Here is a 25,436-nt window from a genome sequence, read left to right on the forward strand (position 1 = left end):
GCAAAAATTCTAATTCTAAATTCAAACCTAAGTGAATATGTCTAAGTAGTTCTTTGCCATCCCAAATTAAATTTCCACGCAAAGAAAGATTAACCTACATAAACAAAATACTTTCTTTAAAAAAATACATAATTAAAATGTCCACCAACTAAAAAGGAACACTTAAAGCTATAAGTGTTTTTTCGTTTTTACTAAAAAGAACATTTAAACCTACGGGATTTAAAGCTATAAGTGTTTTTTCGTTTTCGTTGTTTTGGATGGATTTGAGTCATTATAGGGTGAAAAAGGTGGTTTTTTCAAGTCCGGTATCCTGGTACTGGTAGTCCCTAAAAATGATATAGCAGGTATATTTACAGAGCACTCTGAATTTGGATTTCAATGAATTTGGCGATCGAATCGCCGATCGACCATCTATGCACATATGTACATTGTTTAGTGGGATATTTAGCGACTCCGTAGCGTTGGATCATCATACTGCTGTCGTTGCTCTCTCTGTCAGACCGCCAATTTCTCAATTCGGCCCTCAACCCGTCTTATTCGAACCCTCTTAATCGCCGTTTGAAACGCATTAAATACCAGAATCAGAAGGCTCTGCTAAATTTAGCTGGCTGCCATGGCGGATTTGATGAGCAGCGACGACGAGTGTGATACCCTAGAAGGAATTGAGCAGGATGACGATGAAGCCGTTTGGCCCTCCGGTTCTCCGTTAACAGTCAAGGTAATTCAAATCCTTTCCTTCGGAATTATTCCTTCTTCTCTATAGCGTGTACAATTCTGCTTAAATTTCAAATTTTCTGCTCTATTGTGTGAATCATGGCAGGTTTTCTAATTATGTTGAAGATGGGGGTCATTAGTTTATCAAAATTTGTCACTGAGAGGTCCAGGTTTCCAATTCCACGTGGTCCTGTAGGCAGTAATTGGAAAATTCTGAGTGGCTAGCTGAAATTCTGAACGTGAAAACTAGACAGTAGCTGGAAACCCTAGGCCTGTAGTCAATGTCTTGTTTAGACTCAATGAGCTTTTTAGTTGATTGAAATCGAGAATGAATATAACCAGGGTTCAATCAAATAAATAAAAATTCAAAATGTGATATTTTAAGAGTTCATTTCTTTGATTCAACCGCTTTGATATGAATTCTCTCTGTTTGTGTTGCCTCTCGTGGTCCGAAAATATCTTGGAATGATTTAGAATCGTCTCGGATATGAAGTGTCGTAGTTATCGTGTTTAAGAAATTAGCACTCTTTATTCCAAGGGGTTTGCAGCTGTGTCCACCATAGGAGCATAATTTGGCTGAATCAGAGCATATTCCTTATGGAAATTGGACCAGGAGTTTGTCTCAACTGAATTTCTCCCAAATTGGATTAGATTCACATGGAGACACTAGTGTGCCAAAAACGTCATTCGAACTTAAAAATCTCAATCCTCCTTCAAAACTGCAAAGTCAAACTATCGCAGGCGTTTGTGAATGCAAACTATCATAGGCGTTTGGAAATAGAAACTACAATAGATTATGTTGGGACTATAAATTACAGGAGTATCATTTTGTATTAGTGTGACATATGTTTCTATAATTTTGTTGAATTGGATTTTTTTTCCGAATCATACCGAGTTCCAATCCAAATTCGAATCTGTATATTGTAAGTACGGTGACCACCTTCTAGTTTTTCCTTGTAGGTCATGTGAGTTTGGTCAGATTCTTGAAATGTTGCTTTTCCTTTTCTAACTCACCCTTGCTAGTAGTTGCTAGGTAGTTTTGGTTCTCCAGATTTGGGGTGATTATGTCTTCGGAAGATTGTAATATACAGGGCATTTTTTCATTGTATAATATTGCGATCCAAGGGATTTTCTCTGTTTCTGTTTTCCACGTTAGTCTTTATATTAAGGATGTCTTTGATATGAAGTTCCGTGTTCACATATCACACCAAACAATTTTGACGATTTTATTTATTTATTTATTTAATTATTGTTTTATCTCCCCAACTTTGCTTTATCCTAGAATGGTTGTTGCTGGCTTGTATTACTGATCATAATATATTAAAACTTTAAAAGTATAGTGTACACTGATCAACGATGTAAATACTATAGTCCCAAGGTTGCCAGGAGTCCATGTTACGAGTATGGAGTACCTGGTATGGATCTCTTAAAATAGGGTATGTTCGGTATGGGTCCATATACATAGCTATGAATTCCATAAAGACTTGAGGGTATGTTCGGTATGGGTCCATATACATAGCTATGAATTCAATAAAGACTCGAGAGCATTAACATTATTTATGCACATTAAAGTTTGAAAATCATGAAATTATGAGTTATGGAATCAATATTATTAGCATAGATCTATCTATCTAAACGCTAGATTTAACAGGCATTGAGAGGGATCAAATTTCTAGAGATGCAAACTTTTTTTTAGAGTACAAAACTCAAGGAAAAGCTTAAACTATACACCTTGAGATTGGTTCCTGCATAGTGCATGATAGATTCTGGGTTTAGATGGATCTATGCTAGTTGAGATGAATCTTTGTTAGCATAATCTCAACTATAATATTGATATTATTTATATAAATATACCTATCAATTACATATTTATAATATATATTATCCATATATGCATGACATTAAGGTTACATATTTTCAAGTATCTTAAAATAAATTGCATTATTTCAATTGCTTTACTAAAAAAGCAGGCATCTCTATTTATGGCAAGAAAATCAATATTCATCTATATTATTTTTTTTTTTTTTCCGAGGAAAAAATCAAAACTTTTTATTAAGAACTATAAAAAGTTTTACAAGCTATTTTGGTCTTAAGCCATCACTGGTGGCTCAGAAATTTGCTGTTCTGCTCAACATTAAGGAGCTGTTCTGCTGATCGTTGGAGTTTGGAACCTGTACAAACTTCCTCCCTATGGAGGCAACATGTAAAAACATGGAGAAAGAAAAAAAAACATAACCTGGGGTCTCCTTCAAACGGAAGGAAAACAACCCCATACAACAAAAAATATATATAAGTTTTACAGCCCGGGAATGATACCATATGAAAGTAAATGTCTGAAACGGTATGCTGTGGTAAAAAACAGTGTACAAAAACTAAGTAAAGTAAAACTGGAAAATACATATATATACAGAACTGTATATAACCGCTACAAAACTGCTGTCAAAAAAGAGGAAGAACGACTGTGGTCAAAGAGACTGTGCATAAGGAGCCATATTTGATATGACTGACTGCCCCTGTCTGATCTCCTCTATGGTCCAGCTGCCCATATCCTGTTGTAAACCAGCCTTAGATAGCTGGTCTGCTTCCTCATTCTTGTCCCTGTAAATGTGGCAGATAGAAAAAACATTAAAAGATGCCTTTAATAAAGAAATTTCTTCAACAAGAGTCCTCAAAATCTGATTTTGACAAGATGCCTTTCCATTGACCCAATTTATGACATTTAGAGAATCCCCAAAAATCTGGATAGTGTTTATGTTTTTGTGAAGAAGCCAGCATAAGAGGTAGCGCAGAGCAGATAATTCAGCATAGTTATTAGTGCCTGTACCCAACCCAACAGAAGCTTTCAATGAGTGTTCCGGATTGATATGAATACACAGGCCAGCTCCAGCCCTATTGTTTTGTGAGGCCCCATCAAAGAAGCCACATGGAATGCCTTCCTGAATGTTGATTTGATTTTGTTTTGGTTTAGGATTTTTAGACTCAGGGGGCGGTAATGCAGTGTATATGGCAGCTATGTTAATGGCAATGACGGTAGAAGGGGTGTCCTTGTCTTGGAAAATACTTTTATTTCTGGCAAGCCAAATTCCCCAGCAAAAGATCAGAGGCAAATTTCTCAAGTTTCCCTCCGGAAAGTCTTGCCACCATTTCCTCCAAGCAGTCTCCATTGAATCATGCCCCCACTGGGCTTTTATCTTGAGCAAAACAGTGACCTCCTCCCAAATCTGTCTTGAGACAGCACAAGTTATGAAGAGATGATTGATGGATTCTTCTTCAGACTTGCACAGGGGGCATCTACCTGGCCCAACTAAGAACCTTGCCTGTAAAATTTCCCATGTTGGGACCTTCCTTTTTAAGATACACCAGTGGAAAAGCCTGGCCTTTGCTGGACTTTTGAGTTCCCAAATATTTTTGGCCCACCATTCCGGAACTCCCCAGCCTTTCTGTCCCATTAAGAAGAGGTAACCATCTTTTGGAGAGTATTCCCCTGATTTACTCTGAGCCCACATTAAGCAGTCAGGTTCATCTTTTATCCTGACATTTGAGCGTTGTAATTCTTTGATGTATCCCTCCCACTCAGCCTTCCATCTGGCATTTATCCCCAGATCTACATCATCCTTCCAAGCCTGTCCCCAAATAGTAGACTGTCCGACCTTCTCCAAGTGTCTGAGTATCCCTGGTGATAAGGCAAAATCCTCATTGCATCCTACCCATGGATCTCTGCCAATCCTGACCAGTCTTCCATCTCCAACTTTCCAAGCTAATCCTTGTTCGATCACAGAGAAGGCTTCCACCGTGGCCTTCCATATGGCTGATATATTATTTATCTTCTTATTTTGACTCCGAATCCAGTCTTCCATAGGTATGGGATCAATGTACTTCCTTTTCACCACTCTAGTCCATAGATTTTCCATAGTTATTAGCCTCCAGCCAGATTTTGCAGCTAAAGAGAGGCTAAACTCGGGGAGTCTCTTAATTCCCCATCCTCCCCATTCTTTTGGTCTGGCCACTTTGTCCCAGGCTACCCAAGGTAAAACTGAGGACTCCTTTGAACCGGCCCATAAAAATCTACAACATATTCTCCTGATTTTCTCCAGCACACCTTTGGGGATCCAAGTCAGGGCGGCCCAGTAGACCGGAATGGCTAGAAGAACTGATTTAATAAGAGTCAGTCTCCCAGCTCTGGATAACCATCTAAAGCTCCAATGTGATATTCTGGCTTCAATCTTAGCAATGAGCCAATTCCAGTCCTCTTTTTTGTAGCCTGCTGGCTTTAACCAGAAACCCAAGTATTTGAAAGGAATATCCAGGGGCTGTATGGGAAAAGGGAATAAATTTGCCAGACTATTCCTTTCTCTTCTTTCAAAATCTGCCACACATGCTTGGGACTTTCTTGAGTTTATCTGCATTCCAGTGGCTTTTAAAAAAAGATCAAAAATGCATTTTAACTCCTTTAGTTCATTGGAGGAGCCATTAGTGAAAATCAAAATGTCATCAACAAAAAGAAGGTGAGTGATGAAGAGATTGATTGCTACCTCGATACCCTTTACCTTCTCCGCTCTTCTGGCTTTATGAATCAGTCTACTTAGCCCTTCTGCCACAAGAAGAAACAGAAGAGGTGATAGAGGGCAACCTTGCCTGAGTCCTCTCTGACTGTTGAAAAAAGAGGATGCTGCACCGTTTACCAGAACTGCAAAGCTGACATTTGTGATGCACCCCATGATCCAGCTAACAAAGGAGTAGCTGAAGCCTAGTTGTGTCAACAACATCCGCAAATAGAGCCAGCTGATCCGATCATATGCTTTTGATAAGTCAATTTTGAGCACAGCCCCTTTCTTTTTCTTCAATCTGATACTATGTATAACCTCCTGGGCTACACCAATGGCTTCATGTATTTGTCTTCCATCCAGGAAGCCAAATTGTTCCATCGATATATTTTGAGACAGGATAGGAGCTAATCTGAGGGCAATAACCTTTGCAATAATCTTGTGAGTGCAGATACAAAAAGAAATTGGTCTGAAGTCTTCAAAACTTTCCGGATCCTCCTTCTTCGGAATAAGAGCAATAAAAGTTGAGTTGAAAGGTCTATAGACTTCACCTTTCTGTCTCGACTCTTCAACTACTTCAGTAATTTCGGTTCCTAATTGGTCATAAAAATGGAGAAACAGTTCTATAGTCCAGCCATCTGGGCCTGGGCTCTTATCCTTGCCCATGAGCTTCATAGCTGCTTCAACCTCCTCCTTTGTGACCGGGAATGACAGATCTTCTGCTTCATCAACCTCAATGTACCTAGGAAAGCTTTGCACCGTTTGGAAAACTTCTGCAATAGTAGCCTCCCCCGAATCTGAGAAAATATTCTGAAAATGTCTTTTTCCTAACCCAGAAAGCTCTGGGAAGGAATTGACAACCCTCCCTTCTTCGTCTTTAAGACGCCAGATAGTATTTGCAGCTTTCCTACCTTTTGCAAAGTTATGAAAAAACCTAGTATTCTCATCCCCAGATTTTAACCATATTGCCCTACTTTTTATCCTCCATTCTTCTTCCTTATCCAAAAGAATTTTATTTTGCTGCTTCTCCAGATGGAGGATTCTGTCTTTGGAGGACTGTGAATAATAACCATCTACCTCCATACTTTCCAACTGCTCCAGTTCCTCCCTAATTTTAACCATCTCCTCATTTTGTTTCAGTTTTCTTTCCTTTGCCCAGGAGATTGTGGCTTTCTTCAGTCTTTTAAGGTTCTCCATAAACAAAAAACCTTTGTCCTCATCTGTATTATGAGCAGGGTGGATCCATGTAGCATTAAACAGATTGCAGTATGAGGGGTCTTGGAGCCAAGCAGGATTGAACTTAAAAGGGGCAGGAGGTTTGGGAGGAGGGAGGGAAAGGTCTAGAAAAACAGGGAAATGGTCCGAGTTCCCTCTTTCCTCAACCCACTGTCTGAGCATGGGAATTTTGGTAAGCAAAGACTCAGCTACCAAGAAGCGGTCAAGTCTTTTTGCAATGCGATCTTCACCAATTCTTCTGTTTCTCCAAGAAGGCTTTAGTTTGATCGGAGATGGATCTGTGAAATTATTATCCGAGATGAGGTTAAGGAAGAAATCTGAAAGAGGGTCTTCTCTAGCAGATGGTCCCCAAGCTTCAGCTCTGCCTATGGAAAAATTTAAATCACCACCCATAACCAACGATGGGGTCTTCATCACAGATTTCGACATCAGATCTTCCCAAAAAGGTTCCCTGCCCTGACAGGGCCCATAGACATTTACTAAAGAGATAGGAAAAGAGAAATCAGGGGAGATAACCTCCATGCCCATAACATTTTTCATCCCCCATTGGTTTATGACTTTTACCCGTCCTTCTTTGATTCCAATAGCTATGCCCCCCGAGTGACCAGTGGAGTCTACAGCAGAAAAGATCCACCCAGGCAGAAGGGAATTTAGCATGGCTTCAATCTCAAGGGCCCTCCCCAAAGTTTCTTGCAGGAAGATAACATCTAGATTAGAGTTATTTATCCACTCTTTCAAGGCCAGTTTTTTAGGTTTGCTGGCCAAACCTTTGCAATTCCAAGAAGTCAAGATCATTTTATAACACTCTCAGGGGGATGGGCTGCTCTAAGAACCCCCAAAATAGAGTATTGTTTACCATCTGCAACATCAAGCTTAGCTTTAAGTTTAGCTTTGGACATATCCGATTTCCTACCTCTCTTATTTTTAGGGCAAACTTGAGAAGAGGTCTGTCCCAATCCACCTAAAGTCCCTGGGTCACTATGTTTCCCTCCCATAGATCTCAGGTTATATGGGCAGGATGATCGAGGAGCTGAATGTGAGAGGGGAGGCCAATGATCTTCACAGTTTAAATCCAGAGCTGGTAAAGCATCAGCAATAGTGTCTACATTTGGGGATATTGAAATATGACCAATAATTTCATCAACATTATATTCTGGTACAAGACAATTTGGTAACGTAACATGTGAAGGAACAGAAACATGCTCGGGAAAAACTTGAGAGGAGGAAGGAAACCCTGACATACCCTTTTCTTCGTCTTCGCGTTGATCTTGATTTACCGGATCTGCCTTGACTAGCTCCTCCGCGACCTCCACTTCTTTGTCAAGTTCCTCCACAGCAACCGCCGGGCAGTTAACGCTTTCCGGGCCTTCCTCATGATTCGGAACAGCTTCGCCCGCAGAGACCTTAACCGTCTCCTCTGCCTCCATATCCTCTGCTCCTTGCATCTCCGGAGTTTCATTTTCCATGGGCATCTGAACAGGGGTTTGAACATTTCCTCTGTTCGCTGAAGACCGCCGGAAATGTCGCCTTCTTCTCAGCTGTGGGCAGTCTTTTGCCAAGTGCCCATACTCATGACAGAGATGGCATCTGAACGACAGATATTCATAGTCTAATATCTGCTCAAAAACGTAATCCTTATACTGGAGATTTATTTTTTGTGCCAAGCCTCTGCTCGGGTTAAGGAGAGCCAGGATACGCGCCATCGTTCTATCCTTTGTTTTCAAAAAAGTCATATCTGCCTCCAAATACACCCCCAGCCTATTACCAATGGATTTAAACACTTCTTCAGTCCACAGGAAGGAAGGTAAGCCCGGGACTCGTACCCACACAGGGAACTCATCCGTTCTCTCCTTGAATGCATCAAACATGGGAGTCCATTTCTTTAACAGGATAGGAATGTTCCCAATATGCCAATTGCGCTGAAAAACCCATTCTGCCGAATCTTTATCTACAAAACTGAGCTTAAACCAACCCTTCCCTAGAACTTGGGCTTCAAACTGTATCGGTCTATCCGTCACGAAACAAGACTCACCCCATACTTGCAGAAATTCAGAAGAGTATTTCTTACCTCGAGCTCTGCCGACCAAGGTGCAATCTGCGACAGCTAGGGTTTCTTCGATAGACACCTCCATCCCAAGGACCAAATTGCCTTCAATCTCCTGAGATCCAATGGGTCTTTGCGGTTTCCTCTTCGCCCCTTTGAAGCTTAAATCTTCCACCGGAGAACCATAACCCCTTCGACCATCATTTCTTTCTGTATTTGCCTGCGAGATGCCCCCAATAGTTTCTATCTCCGGCTGCGACAGGTTCTGACTCGCCAATCCTGCTTCATAGTTCCCTGAGGGAGAAAAGCCCTTTGCCAGTCCATCAGAGCCTGCCCGCTCCCCAACAGGAAGTTCTCCGGAGCCGATTGCAGAAGGCCCTTTTAAGGAGAGGGATTCCCTTGGCAGAGAAACCCTAGTAATCGATGGAAGACCCCCAGAGGCCCTTGTCAGACTATTACCTGCGGAAAGCCCTAATTTAGATAGATCTTCAAACCCCTTGGAAGGCGGAAAATGCGGTGATGCTTCTATACCCTTTGGGTCTATGGGCAACCCTTCCTCTTCTGCTCCTCTGGGAACAAAATCGTTGCCAACCTGCTTGGAAATGGCCGCTATGCCAGTATTATGGGCCGCATTGCCCGCATCTTTGTCAACTAAACGGAACAAAGGAGTATCAAACTGATTTATCTCTTCCAGCCTAGACAGTTCGAACGCCCCGAAATAATGCTCCACATTCTGGGCGTTGGTATCCTTCCCCCACATGGACAGGATGTCCTCTAATGCTGGGTCCAGGTCTACTAATTCTGCGGGGTTAACCATAGTTACTACCCGTTCCCAGTAAAAGCAACAGTCGGTGGTCAATGGAGGTAGCCTTCACGGTTCTTGTGGAGGATAACGTAAAAATGCGAATAAACAGACTGTAAAAAACAGTGTTATGATAAATCATGAAAAGACAAAAAGACCTGGCCCGACACCAGCTTTTACCTCCATCTGCCAGTCAACTAAGAACCCGTGCCGGCAGCTGTTCGTTAGACCCACTGACCTGCACTATCTACCCATGGCCCTTGCGAGGTTCCGACCTGTTTCCTGGTTTTGAAACCCTCTCATCTATATTATTTATACTTCCATTATATTAACCTTTTCACATAAATCCATGCTCTCATGACATGCAGCTATTATTATTCATTGGAAGAAATTCCAATTCATGGTTACATTAAATTAAAATTCCATTATTCTCACGGGAAGAAACTATTCAATATCAACTATGTTGATAACATGGAAGAAATTTCATAATCCAACAATATTATAATAATATAAGGTAGGGATTTTTATTTACTGGATGAAATTTCCGATTTTATTTACTGAATAAAATTCCACGCAGAGCATGGTGAGGCATTGATAACACTACATAATCCTCGAATAAGCTTGTCCTTATGTAAATCCACTCATGACTGACATGCATGTTAACGCATTAATAACACTAATATTATTTACTATTCTAAATCATCATGCATTAATAACACTATTGGCAATGTTCACTTCTCATGTAAATCTCGTTGTGGTATATGAATCTATTTTTTTTATCCAGAATCTCCTTAAGGTATGCTAATCTTGGTTGATCTGATTTCTTCAATGCATATTTTATTATTTAGATCTAATTTAACATTCAACCTGGTAACACATTAATTACACTATTCGCAATATTTTTCATTGTGGTATGTGGAATTTATTTCCTGATTTAGAATCTCCTGAGATATGCTATTTTTTGATATGATTTTGTTTTTTTTTTCTAATTTAATGTATTTATTTTTGTTTTATATATAATATCATCTAATTTTTTTTTTTTTTTTGACATGGTAAACATTACAGACCTGATTTTTTATTTGACATGGTAAGCATTACAGACCTGACATATCTGCCCCACCTGGGTTGCAGAAAGTGCCCCTTGGCACAAAATAACGCCCACTTACCACAGCCAAATATTGCTGCCCTTGCAGGAAACTGTCGCCAACAGCAAGGAAAAGTTATTCCCCACAACACAATAATTTCTGTTTGTAGTTACAAAATGGGTGCCACACAGGGAGAAACTAGTGTTCTCCACAAAATAATGGTGTCCAATGCCCACTCAAAAAATTACTTCCAGCAGTAAGGTAATGGCTGCCCATAACTGGAATTCGATGCTCACAGCCACATTTTCGTGTCCACAACTGCAAAAGGTTTAGCACACAAAAATCAATTTCTGCAGCAAACTAATGGTTCCCACTGAAAGAAATTGCCCTGAACAGCAAGGAAATGGTTGCTCACTGCTGGAAATCAATCCCCACAGCCACAAATTTGTCTTCCAACAGCAAGGAAATGGCTGCCCACCACTGGAAATTGATGCCTACAGCTGGAATTGGCACATAGAAATCAATTACTATGTAAAATAAATAGCAGCCATAGAAAGAAAGCTGGCAATGGCAAGGAAATGGCTGTGCACTACTGAAAATCAATGCCCACATGTATGATGTCACCTGGTTCGTGTTAATGTTTGAATTCAGGGAAATGAAATTAAAAAAAGTTTGGCTAGTGTGAAGAAATATGTTAAAATTTACCACCAAGTTTGGCAAAGAGAGATAGGTGAATTTCATTATAACATCCAGTATTCGAATTAAAATCAGATACAAATATTTCTTAACTTCAAATTTGACCGAAAAATTAAATAGCATGACTGCAAAATTGTTACAAACATCATAGTCTATTTCAAAAGACATTATGTATATATATATATATATATATATATATGGGAGAAATAATCCTCTTCACCCTCCTGCACTTAAGCAAAGAATGATGAGCTGGTACCTTGTCAGCTCCATTCCATGAATTGCCCCTTTTCCTGGGTTTCTGGATCAGCTCCGTTTTGTGGAATCCCCCCTTTCCTCGGTTTCTATATGGAGGATTCTGAGCTGTGGGCCACATCGTGACTTGTAACTTGGCAGGACTCGGTAGCAATGGATCCCATGATTTCCTTGGGCATCACACCTCAGTGGAAAGGGTCAAATCGACTGAGCTATACCTTAGGGTTATATATGTATTTGAGAGAGTGATTTTATTTTTTTTTGTTTTTCAAGATTAGCAAAAACCAAATCTTAGCGTTTTTTTAGAATTTTATAAAAAATTCATCTGTCCAGTTAAGTTTGCTATTGCTTGAGATTTTATGAGATCATTTTCTTTCGAAAAATATTGCTGAATGTGGGGACTAGGTTCACAGTCCGTAATCCATGTTGACAGCTACAAATTAGTGTTCTCAAAAGAATTTCAGTTCCCACTTGCATTTTTAGCTCCAAGTATGCAAAATAATGTTTGTTTTTGTTGTTTGGCAGCTCATATAGATTAGAAAAGCAGTTAGGGATTCAATAGATTTCATCCTTTTTTTGATGTTTTAAAATCTTTTTGTGGTGTTACCTGCTGGGGATCACCCCATTGACATCCTAGATTTTGATGGGGTTGTCCCTCGGTTTGCAGGAGATGTCCCCGAAAGGGGGTTTGGGGTGGAGTGGGGGCATCTCTTGGATTTCTTGGTACTAGACTAGTAGCACATTGTCATATGACGTACTGGGATGTACTGGTGTCCTCCTTGTTCTGGGCTGGGAATCTTTTGGATGTTTTGGTATCATTACTGATACCAGTATACCTTGCACTGGGACGTCTTGCAACCCTCTCTTTTTGGGCTGGTGATGCATCTCTATGCTACTTAGAAATTAGCCTACAGGGATACACTTACCTGATTAGTATAATTACGCATTTTACACTCCAACCATCTTAGGCTGCCTATAAGTCATTCTAATAGTTCATTTAAGCCAAGTTACCAGAAAATGGAAACAAATACGGATCCACCAGATTTTATGAAAACCCAGGAAACAGATGAGTATCCACCAGATTTTTGAAAACCCAAGATCTGGATATGGTGCCGAAACGTCACATATGAAAAGTACAATAATATTTCTTCTAGTTTTAAGAAACTTATTTAGAGTTAAAAATCAAAACCATTCATGAATCAAAATATTAGAACTGAAATCATTAGATAACTTATAAATCTGAAGACTGAAATCATGATGGATCATGCTTTATACAAAAAGGATAACTGCAAATACAATATTGAGTATATAATCAATGATCACTCTTTTGATATGATGATGTAGAGTAGGCCTAACTACATGTTGAAAAATTGGTCTACATGGTCATCATTTGAATATTTCAACTCTATATCATGATCAACCTGTCATCTTCTTTGAAATTAGTCTGAAAGTCTAAAAATTCCCATCTAATTACAACGGTAAATGAATATTGCACTATTTGAGAACATGCTATAGTCTATGTTGAAAATTGTAACTAGGTTCGATCTTCATAATTATTTTTGTACTTGTATCAATGTATATTTCATGAAAAAGCAAAAAGAAGAAAAAGAAAAATTATTATTATTATTATTTTTCTAGTCAAGCATGTTCTTCATGCTTCTAGGGTTTATTTGAGTCAAGAAGAAATTTTGTCATGTGTCAAAGTCCCATTTGAACAATTTGTATCAAAAGAAAAATATTATTTTTGAGTTTAAAAGAGTCATTTTGACCCCCAAGACCAAGTCGACTGCCTGGAGAAGTTGGCCTAGAAGAGGCCCAATTTGACCACATGGATGGCTATAAAAGGAAGAGACTTCGTCCTCATTTTCTGCACACTCTCACACAAGTTTGATCTCTGAGCAAGAAAGGAAGAAAAGAAATGCGAAGGCCAAGGAAGAGAGAGAAATCTGAGGAAGAAAGAAAAATTTGAATTTTTGCTTGCTTTTGCCCACGTGTAAGATTTCTAGGGTTATTCTGCGAGTTGCAAGGCCGAAGTTGCACGGCCGAAATTCTGAGTTTGAGCAGATTTGGTGAAGTTTGACCAGCGTTGACTTTGTGGACCTTGACTTGTTTGAGGAAAGGTTTTGAAGGAGGGCTGGATTGGTGCTTGTGGAGGTCTTGGTCTTGGTATTTGGGTCTTGGATGTCTCACTATGATCTAATTCTATAAGAAGAAAAGTTGTTTGGGTTTTCCCCCTTGTGAGCTTATGCCCTGGCTTGGAGCGTATATCTTGTGTTCTCTGTGTTCTTGTGATCTTCATTCATTTTATGTTTTGGTAATTACTTGATGAAGAAGACATAATTAAGCAATAAAAGCCAACAAATACTCACAAGTAATTATCAAGTAAGAGGAATCAACTCTAATCTTCAAGAACATTGATTTCTCAACATGGTATCAGAGCTAAGGTGAAGGAAGTCTGAAAGATCACATATTTGTTGGCACTCTTGTTGGAACACTCTCTTGAAGCAATTATCTATTCTCGCTCTCCCTCTTCTATGGCAAGCTATATAAAGAAAGGCCTCAAGCCTCTTAAGATTCTCCTTGAAACTATCAAAGGTTGCATCATCAAGTTCATCTCCAAGCTATCAAAGGATATCTTCATCATGGATGGAAGTCTCTTTTCCGCCTTTATAGGTACTTTTGAAGATGATAATATATGAGTATTCGACAGTGGAGCCTCAAAGACATATGACAGGGGAATGTGGTCAACTCCAAACCCTATCAAAAGTAATCTCTTCTCATTCACTTGAACTTGGAGACAAGAAGAGCTACTCAGTGAAAGTTGTATCTACTTCTTTGAGGCTGGAAATCGGTGGTAACATTCATCTCAACACTATACTCTATGTTCTAGGTTTGAAAAAGAACTTGTGCTCTATTCCTTGTTTAGAAGATAAAGGTGATGAACATGCATTTGTTGATGGAAAGGTTATTGTATGGGGCAAGGGATCTAGTATTGAAAATGCTAAGACTATTGGGATTCGTTGGGGGGGAGGGGGTTTGTATAGGTTTCTAACACCTCTTTCTCAAGCTCCTGTGCATTAGATATTAACCCTTGTGAGCTATGGCATGGAAGGTATGGTCACCTTCATTATAAGATATTGCCATCATTGAATCTTATGGTTACTGGTATCCCCAAGCTGAAAGGAGCATGGAGGAGTCCATAAGGGATATGCTCTTTGCAAGAATGTGAAGAAACCCTTTTCAAGCAGAGATACAAGATCCAATAAAATTTTGGATCTCATACATTCTAATGTTTGTGAACCAATGGTAGAGAAGCCTCTTGGAGGTCATCAGTACTATGTAACATTCATTGATGACCACTTTAGAAAGACATGGATATATCTCCTCAAGTCTATAGATGAAGTATTTGAGAAATTTCAAGAGTTCAAGGCATAAGTGAAAAATTTGACAAAAAAGAAGATAAAAACCCTAAGATCTGATAATGGTGGAGAATATACTTCAAAATAAGTTGTAGCTTTTATCAAGGAAGTAGGAATTAACAGAGGGAGCTAATAGTTCCCCACAATCTTCAACAAAATGGTGTGGCTGAAAGAAAGAACCAATCAATTGAAGAATTTGTTAGAGCCATGCTACATGACCAAGACCTTCCCAAGTTCTTATGTGGAGAAGCATTTGTTACAATAGTTTAAATACAAAATCAAAGTCCTTATATAATTCTTAATGGCATGGACCCCAGAAGAAGTCTTCACCGGAAAAAAGCCAAGTGTTGATCATCTCCAAATATTTGGATGTCTTGTATACATTCACATTCCCAAGGATAAAAGGAAGAAATTGGACCCTTCTAGTATAAGGGGCATCTTTGTTGGATATAACACTTCACCAAAAGCTTATAGAGTCTACATCAAGGAATATCGATGAATTGAAGTAAGCAAAGATGTTATCTATGATGAAAGCATTGCATACAAGAAGTCCAAGGACATTCCTACTGATTTTGATGAGGAAGAAGAACCCATCTCTGAAGAAATCTCAGGGTATGACAATATTCAAGAACCTACTACAAATCATGAAGAAGTTGAAGGATCAAGTGAACTCGTGCAACAAGTCATCATTCGAGAAACATGCAAGAGGCCAGCTTGGTTGAGGACAACTGTACAGGACGTTGGAGGACACGCAACAACAAAGGGAACTTTTAGAGAAAGCAAGAAGCCTAAAATATATTCAGGTTATGTAGCTTACATGGCTAAGATTATTGAAATAGAATCTACCACTTATGAGGAGGCAACCAAACATCAAGAATGGAAGAATGCAATGCAAGAAGAATACAAGTCTATAATGAAGAATGATGTTTAGGAAATTGTTCCTAGACATAGAGACAAATATGTCGTCACTTAATGGGTATCCAAGATTAAACATGCAATTGATGGAAGCATTGACAAGTATAGGGTGAGGTTTCTCTCAAAAGGAAGGAATCAATTATGAAGAAACTTTTGCTCCAACAACTAGATATACAACCATTAGATCTCTTATCTCTCTAGTTGTTACTATGGGTTGTAACATTCATCAAATGGTTGTTAAAACAACCTTTTTGAATGGAATGATTTATGAAGAAGTTTACATTGAGCAACCCCAGGGATTTGAATTCCATGATAAGGAAACACATGTTTATAGATTGAAGAAGGCTCTATATGGCTTGAAGCAAGCACCTAGAGCTTGGTACACCAGGATGGATGCATATCTATTAAGACTTGGTTTTGTCAAAAGTTCTGCAGATCCTAATCTCTACATCAAGGTGGTTAAGAATGAACCTGTGATCATACTACTATATGTGGATGACTTACTAGTTACAAGTGTAGAACATCGTATTCAAGAATGCAAGAATTTGTTGACAACTGAATTTGATATGAAGGACCTTGGGCTTATGCATTACTACCTGGGATTGGAAGTATGGCAGAAACTTGGTGAGATCTATCTTGGTCAAGGGAAATACGTGATCAAGATTTTGCAGGAGTTTGGTATGATGGACAATAAATCGATGACAACTCCAATGACCACTAATTTGAAGAAGTTAAAAAGTTCAAATTCAAGTCTTGTTGATCCAATATCATACCGACAATTGATTGGCTCCTTGATGTACCTTGTGAATAACTGATCTGATATATGTTTTGCAATAAATGTTCTTAGTCAATTCCAAATGGAGCCAAGACATGATCATTGGATAACATCTAAACATAATTTGAGATATCTTCGTGGGACTATACATCACTGTTTGAGATATGGTGGTAATGAAATTCAGTTATTGGGCTATACTGATTCAGATTGGGGTGGCAATGATGCAGATGGAAAGAGCACTACTAGTGGATGTTTTACCTTGGAATCTTCTATGGTCTCATGGATGAGAAGGAAACGAGATTCAATTGCATAGAGCAGTGCTGAAGTCGAGTATATTACAACAAGTGAAGTTGGTGGAGAAGTTGTTTAGCTTAGAAAGTTGCCATTAGATTTTTTTGAAGGACCGTTGGACCCTACCATTGTACATTGTGACAACAAGAGTTGTATAAGGTTGACAAAAGACCCAATTTTTCATGCTAGGACAAAGCATATCAATAATAAGTATCATTATATTTGAAGTTTGGTGCAGGATGGGGTCGTGAAGCTACAGTATATCTCCACAGACGAACAAGTAGTTGATATATTGATGAAGTCTCTTGAGTATTTGAGAGAAAATCTTGGACTTGTAGATATCTCCTCCCCAGTAGAGAGGAAGCGATGAGGGACACTATATTCTCCATGTGTCATGCACTACGCTAGGACTAACAGCTGTAAGTCTAATGAAGGCATTGGTAGAGAGAATGGAGGATTAGATAAGCATTAGGGACCAATACTTCTTGAGGATTGGGAATCCAAGATAGAAGTAGTCCCGAGGACTGATACTCTTTGAGGATGAGGTAGGGCATCCAAGATAAGAGTAGTTGAAGAGGACCAATATTCTTTGAGGATTGGGAATCCAAGATAAGAATAGTCCTGGAAGGACATACCTGGTGAACTTCTGGATGGGGTATGTGCCTTGAGAGGCTATGGTGGCAGTGTTCATATGCATGCCTCCCAACATTGTGCTCTAATCTAGTGGAAAGTTAGAGCTTCTTAGTCAAGGCCTTGTTATATTGCAATTTGACAACGCTGGTTATTATGTTAATGCTTGGTGATGGCTTATCAATCTGACTCTTCTTATGAGAATATTTCATTTGAGTATCCCTATATCTTGTTATGTAATTATGAATACCTCCCTAGTTAAGAGAGAGTGTTGAAAATTGTAACTAGATTCGGTCTTCATAATTATCTTTGTACTTATTAATGTATATTTCATGAAAAAGCAAAAGGAAGGAAAAGAAAAATCATTATTATGATTTTAGTCAAGCATGTTCTTCATCTTCTAGGGTTTATTTGAGTCAAGAGGAAATTTTTTTCATGTGTCAAAGTTCCATTTGGACAATTTGTATCAAAAGAAAAATATTATTTTTGAGTTTAAAAGAGTCATTTTGACCCCCAAGACCAAGTTGGCCCTGCTTGGAGAAGTCGGCCTAGAAGAGGCCGAATTCGACAACATGGATGGCTGGCTATAAAAGGAAGAGACTTCATCCTCATTTGTTACACACTCTCACACAACTTTGATCTCTGAGCAAGGAAGGAAGAAAAGAAGTGTGAAGGCCAAGGAAGAGAGAGAAATCAAAGGAAGAAAGAAAAATTTGAATTTTCCCTTGTTTCTATCCATGTGTGCAAGATTTTTGGGGTTATTTTGTGAGCTGCAGGTTTGAATTGTAGATATGAAGTTGCAGTGCTGAAATTCTGAATTTAACTAGATTTGGTGAAGTTTGACCAACGTTGACTTTGTGGACTTTGACTTGTTTGAGGAAGGTTTTGAAGGAGGGCTGCCTTGGTGCTTTTGAAGGTCTTGGTCTTTGGGTCTTGGATGTCTCACTTTGATATGATTTTATAAGAAGAGAAGTTGCTTGGGTTTTCCCCCTTGTGGGGTTTTGCCTTGGCTTGGAGCCTATATCTTGTGTTCTTTGTGTTCTTATGATCTCCATGCACTTTATGTTTTGGTAATTGCTTGATGAAGAAGACATAATTAAGTAATAAAATCCAACAAATATTCACAAGTAATTATCAAGTAAGAGGAATTAACCCTAATCTTCAAGAACATTGATTTCTCAACATATGTATCATAATGTTCTAAGAGGACTTTTCATCTAGAGTTGGATTGGATTGATCTAATTAAATTATTATTGCCATAACTATCCATTGTACACTGTATATGGTTAACTATGTATTGTCTCAAAGCTTCAATGTTAGCATTATCAAAAATTGAAACTTTAAAATTTGATGTGTCAGACCTTTGCTACTAGCATTATCATGTGGTATACAACTTATCGGTAGCTGATAACTTACTTATACGACTATACAACTTACAAATTACTAATAAGTATCAAACTAAAAATCTAAATAGACTATTTGCTTTTTATGGTTTCATATTGGTGGCAAATATCTTAAAAAAAGAAGTAAATCAAAATCTCTAATGTTATTTGTTTGGGATCTAGTTTGTGAGGGCTAGTTGGCACAAGATCCATTTTGGTAGCATGGGATGTATTTTTTAGTTTGAAGGATTTGTTTCCGTGGCAGATTTGGGTGGATTTGTATTTGTATCCATATCCAAAACATGGATCCACGGATCCAACATCAAGTCCCCGTGGATCTGGTAACACAACATTTAAGTACTACTTGTTTTCTCTCTCAGGCACGTGGGATGGAAATCATAAAAAGTCACAGGCGCTTTATGTTGGAAATACTAAGAGGGCGGGGTGAATTAGTATTTCAAAAATTTCAAACAATTTAAATATCATAGAGCATTAACTAATCACATCACATCAAAGCTATACAAGATTTATATTAACAATTTATTTATATCTTAAAGGAAGCTACAACTCCTGATTATTTACTAACCACTACTAGAAGGAACTACAACTCCTGATTATTTACTAACCACTATTGGAAAGCTACAACCCCTGACTATTAAATGTTGACGGTGTTGGATACCACCAACATACAAAGGGGTCTCCTTGATGTGGAGTCCCAATTAGATGTCACACTGTTTGGAGTAGGAGCTCCATTCGGAGTATCGGCCTGCCCATCGTAACCGCAAGGTTTTCCTTGGTTTCAATGAATAACATAAGAGATTATATACATAACCCTTGAACAAGAAAGTAAATTGACATTGTGAAACATCGATTGCAATGTGTAAAAGGAGACCTTCACGAGAGGGAGACGAAAAGTGAGCCTCTAAAAGGAAGTAATAGTACTAACCTAAAAGAGACACACGAGAGCGTTATCATTAGCAAAATAGTTCACATAATGGTTGTAAAGCAAATACAACACATTCATCAGGATAAGTACAAAAGCCACCAAAATAGTTCAATTTCTCTAGTACACCCTCCATAGACCCTCGGCCTTGTTTCCAGGGCTAGAGCAGCCTACGACCAACCCTAATTTCCTTAGAAAGGACTACAACTAGATCAAAATTCAACCTTTCTTTAGCTCAACAATTTTTGACAGAAGAATTAAACCAAAACATAAAATTTTTTGGCCTCCCTTCTTAGGCTAAATCTGATCAACAACAATGGCGTAGAGTTGACCTATGACTAGGATGTCTTCTCAAAATACTGGCAGAGAACTGGGTCTAGTTTGAGGCCTTTTTCTCCAACGATAAACAAAAATCAACAAAACACTTCAGCAAATGTGTTGTGGCAAAAAACCAAGCAATACTCACGAAATTGCATTCGAAAGGTGTCCGATCTTCGACCTTCATCAACTATACTTCGTTCTAGGCTCAGCTTGTACATAATCATAAGATTTCTTGTGTATCAAATGGTGCTTGAATTGATGGTTTTTGAGTTCCATGACTGACATTTATACATTTGGAGGAAGGCCTAATTCAGGGCCAACTTGCTTGCAAAATTCAAAAATTTTGCCATAAATAAACCCTTTATTAGGATGACTTGTAGAAGGAGGATTAGGCTTCTTAAAAAAAATTGTATTTCATGAGAGCTCCTTTCAAGGCTGATTTGGACAAATGGACTTGGGGCAAATTGATTACATTTTGGACCTTCTTCTAGTGGCAATGATGGAACTATAAGGCCATTGATCCGTGGGGCATGAATTGGGGGGTGGGACACACTATTACATTTTGGGGCATCAAACATCAACTTGAATATCTCTCGAACCAAGACGACCCACAAAGCATGCAACTTATCAAATGAAATTTTGGTGGTCTTGCACCCAAATTCACTAACTTTTGCATGCATGTCATCAATCAAGTACGTCATATCAACGACCCATTCACCCTTTGACATGGATGCCAATTTCTTCCAACAATTTATTCTTGCTAGCCACACATCTTTTGGAAAGCTTTTAGCAATTTGTAAATGATGCATGGTTGGACATCTGTTCTAAATCTCTTATTATTCTCTTGTAATATAGGCTAAGCAACTAGGATGGTTCCCAACTCACATCTTTTATGTTCTTGTTACATAGTCTTTTGTTTTTGCTTTAGGAAACATTCTCCAAAGTCAGGAGAACATAGCATAATAGACCTTCTTTGTCTTAGGTGCCAGGTTGGAGTGGTGCCTATTTTGCCAAATTTGCTAGGTTGGAGGTGTATCTAGTTTTCCAAATATATTTGATATTTGCATTTGACCTCATCTCTTTTGACACTTCACCTTTAGGCAGTGCAAACTGTTACCACAAGATCTAGCAAGCCTTGGGGAGGGAAACCCTACAAGACAAGTAGCTAGACCAAGTGCTAACAATGGGTTAGAGGCCCAATTTCACCTTAGCCAAAACCTCCTTGTCACACCATTCATTTGATAGGTTGCATGCATATCATTAATCAACTACATCACATTAATGGCCCATTCACCCTTTGACATCAATGACAATTTCTTCCAACAATTTATTGTTGCTAGCCACACATCTTTTGGAAAGCTTTTAGCAATTTGTTAATGATGCATGGTTGGACATCCTTTCTAAATCTCTTTTTATCTAGGATGGTTCCCAACTCACATTTTTTATGTTCTTGTTACAAAGTTTTTTGTGTTTGCTTTAGGAAACATTCCCCAAAGTTAGTAGATGCATAACATAACATACTTTCTTTATTTTAGGTATCAGGTTGGAGTGGTGTCTATTTTGCCAAATTTGCCAGGTTAGAGGCATATCTAGTTTTCCAAATATATTTGAGATTTGCATTTGACCTCATTCCTGTTGACACTTCTCCTTTAGGTGTTGCAGACTGTTACCACATGATCTAGCAAGCCTTGGAGAGGGAAACCCTACAAGACAAGTAGCTAGACCAATTGCTAACAATGGGGTAGAGGCCCAATGTCACCTTAGTCAAAACCCATCGCTCTTTACGAATTTTCACCGATGGGAGAAGTCTCAGTAGGAGGGAGATCACTTAAAATAGATATGCTAGGTAAAAGTCACAAAGTGATCAAGCTAGAGCTAATTCAAGAGAGTGGTTCAATGATGGTTCAAAGCTTCAAAGAAGCAAAACACTCTCAAAGAAAAACCCTATAAAGAAGGCTCAAGACTAAGGGTTTTGAGATTTTCAATGGTGATAGGTATTCACAAGGTCAAGGCTCAAGGGAAAGGGTTTTTTATAGTGATATTCAACTAAGTCAAGGCTCATGAAACCCTCAAGAAATTCCTCAAGTTGAGGGGAAAAGTGACTAGGGTTTACCTCTTGGAGCAACACCTAGGGCAAGAGATTTTATTAATGAAATTTGAGTGGATGCCCACCAAATTGATAGGCTAGGTAGTGTAGACCTATCTCTTGATGTTTAGGCTCTTAAATCACCAAAACACCTCCTCCCTAGAAGTTTTCCCTACCCTTAAAAGGACCGAATTTTAAGGAAATAAATTTATGGAGAAAATTTTGAGATGATCACCGAAGACTTGGACTCGTGCCTTTTCCTTCAGGCATATGGAGTCAAGGATGTGATGGATAAGCCAAACTTGTTGTTAAGGAGGCTAAAGTTTGATGCCCTACGTATCAAAATTCCACCGTTTACCCACTCAATGATAAATGGAGTTTGATGGAGAGTTATAAGAATTCCACCACTAGGAACATTCATTACATGCTATACAATGAGTAACATATGCAATTATCAACTAAATAACCATTAAAATATATTTTCAACAAATTAGGGCATAATCAAGCGTAATCTAGAAGCAACAATTCCATACATTAGACAAATTCAAAATGATAATCTTCAACAATGGGTGCACTTACAAGATAACATGTAGTATATCCATCCATTCATCAAAGAAATAGCTCCATAGACAATCCAAAATAGCTTCTAAACATCAAATTGCATTCCAAGAATCTCCAATAGCCAAGAAGGAACAAGTGCAAATTCTCCAAGTGATGATGATGAGAGGATCAAATGATCTCTCTCCAATTTATACATGTCTAATGAAATCTAATTTAGCTTAAAAGCCCGTGTCTAATGAAATCTAATTTAGCCTAAAAGCCCCTCTTAGTTGTAAAATGATGGGCAAAACTAAGTGAGGTTACAAGCCAACCTCATAGCCAATGTAAAATCATAAGAAATCACCCACAAGAGGGTCGAAATGTTGACGTCATACATGCATAGGCCTCTTGAGGGCATGCGTTGGGCCCCTCTAGTGCCAAGCTAAGTGAAGGGCTCCAAAAATCATACTCTGGGGGTTGGACCCTAGATCTCCATGCAAATCATCATGAGGAGCCCAATTGTGTTTGGGGCACAAAATAGGTCTCATGGTGATAGAATAGCTTGGTTCCGCTCCAACGTTGAGGGCTTAGAGGATGGTGCTAGCCCTCCCATGTCTTAAGGGGTGAGACAAACCTCAAATGGGCCTCAAATCAACTACCAAACCATGTGATCACTGCTAAGCTGGATGGGCTACACTGGTCCAAGTGCATCACCTCATGAATAATGTGGGGCAAGGCAGAGGCTGTTGTGGCGTTGAAGGTGCCCATGAAATGGAGTGATGCTCTGCAAGTGATAGAAGTCCCATGGCTCTCAACGCTTCACCTCTAGGGTGTGATAATGCTCCACTAGTTGACCTGGGTACCAGTTAAGTTGCCCAACCCATGATGGAAAACCACCTTGCTAATCACACACAATGTCTAGTGCTGCATCTTCACTATTAGGTACAATTAATCATTAGTGCATCTAAGTGAACAAACCTATTAATCAAGGGCAAATTGAGACTTCATACGAGGCTTCTCTTCCAATTTTGGGGCTTTGATCACATAATAATGTTACCTCCCTAGGCAGGAGTGGCTAATAGACGACCTTATTAAGTGTTCCAAACCTCGAAGGGGAAAGACATGTCCCTAGTACATCTTTTAATCAATAGGTGGCATATGAATAATGATGGAATGGATGGGGATAAAGGGGGTCTAAGAGCCAAATGCCATGGGCCAAGGGGTAGCAATAATGAGGAAGTCCACATATTGGGCATATAGATGCGAGGAGGGGGAAATTGTAGATGCATGAGTTACCCCAACCTTTGTTTTTCCACTCCACTTTAATTTCCTTTCGCTTTTTCTTGATTTTTTCTTTGTATTTGATCCGGATTTAAGCAGGAACGCAATAGATTACAAAGATAACCATAAATACAGAGATGCGATAACCATAAAAAGGGAGATGCAGCGGAAATAATACTTCATTTCATTAATGGAGAATACTGAAATATGCTTACAAATAGAAATAACCCAGCTAGGGCGATGGTAGCTTATCTCTGAGAAGAGATGTGTCGGCTACATGCCTCTGAACTGTTTCGAACTGTGTTTACAATGAGGCTCAAAGGCCTGTTTATTATTGAGAAACAATGGAAAACCCTTAACATTCCAAAACCTAACCCTAGAAGATGAAACGCCAAACTATGGGCCCCGTTTGGGTAAATTGGTACATCAACTTCCCGGGGTCGTAACTTTGGCATACGATCTCCGTTTGACGCTCATGATAGCCCGTTGGAAAGATCTCTCCGAGGACTACGACGGAAAAGATGATTTTTTACCTAAAAAATCGCGGAGGTAGATTTCCCAAAAAACGTCGTTTAGGGCCTCAAAACGGCTCCCAAAGTTTAGGACCCGAAAAATTGCTAAAAATAGTAAACTGCGCTATAATTAAGGAAACTGAAAAATTGAAAGAGACAGTTATGGGGGGTCCAAATGGGATAGGTGGGTGGCCACCAACATCCACCTGGATCAGTATTATTGCTCGGGGCTCTAGGAAATGAGAGCATGTTGTGAATGATGTATAACAATTATTACCCCTTTAAGGTGGAGCAATTCATTGTCCACCAGGGGTTGGGACATGCATGGGTTCCTTCAAAGATATGAGGGGCACTCATGGGCCCTAGGAACACGTGCACGAATTCCTTCAAAGATATGAGGGGCACTCATGGGCCCTAGGAACCAATGTGATGTTCATAATGATAAAGGGTAGAGCTCATGTTTGGCTTTTGCCCAAATGCTATATTAAGTATCTCAACCATCTTTTCCCTATGATTTTCTTTTCTTTCGTTTCTTGCTTGTGGACATGATATCCTTTTATCTTTCTTTTAGTTGCATCAACCTCCGGGGCAACGTTTCCAAGCCCGACCCATACATGTGGACAAGGGAGGGGGTGTGCTAGTGCCTTGTGGACCTAAAGAAGGAAAATTGTGAAATAGGGCTCGTAATATGCGTAGGGGAATGAAAAATGTGAAACTAGAAAACAAGACCATGCCACCGAAATTAGGGTTTCCCAAGTAGTGCCCTTCTTAAAGCCATAGGCCAATAGGGGAGATCTCATGGGGCTAGGATTGAAGATTAATCCCCCATTTAAGGTGAGGGAACAAAACCATGGTTAAAGCCCCTCTTGCTTCCAACTCACCTAATAATCCATACCCAAAGTGCCCAAATGAGAAAGAGGCATAAGCACCTGATTGCACAATGAAAAACATACCTTTTGGGTCGGATT

The 25,436-nt window shown here is 39.1% G+C and overlaps 1 protein-coding gene across 2 annotated transcripts in view; it reads left to right on the forward strand.

The window, feature by feature from the left end:
- Window positions 1-243: 243 nt before the first annotated feature.
- The window catches only part of LOC149155847 (putative E3 ubiquitin-protein ligase ARI2), a 44,753-nt gene continuing 19,560 nt past the window's right edge, over window positions 244-25,436 (forward strand). The window contains exon 1 of one of the 2 annotated variants that reach the window (XM_089446054.1): window positions 244-718. In XM_089446054.1, coding sequence (XP_089302180.1) covers window positions 614-718 — 105 coding nt within the window. In that variant the 5' untranslated portion in view covers window positions 244-613. The remainder of the gene's footprint in view (window positions 719-25,436) is intronic. The other variant, XM_089446056.1, reaches the window with a different exon arrangement.

Source organism: Pinus tabuliformis, chromosome 9 (assembly GCF_031772625.1).
Source record: "Pinus tabuliformis cultivar Carrire ecotype Pingquan chromosome 9, CPIR1, whole genome shotgun sequence".
NCBI classification, from domain to species: Eukaryota; Viridiplantae; Streptophyta; class Pinopsida; order Pinales; family Pinaceae; genus Pinus; species Pinus tabuliformis.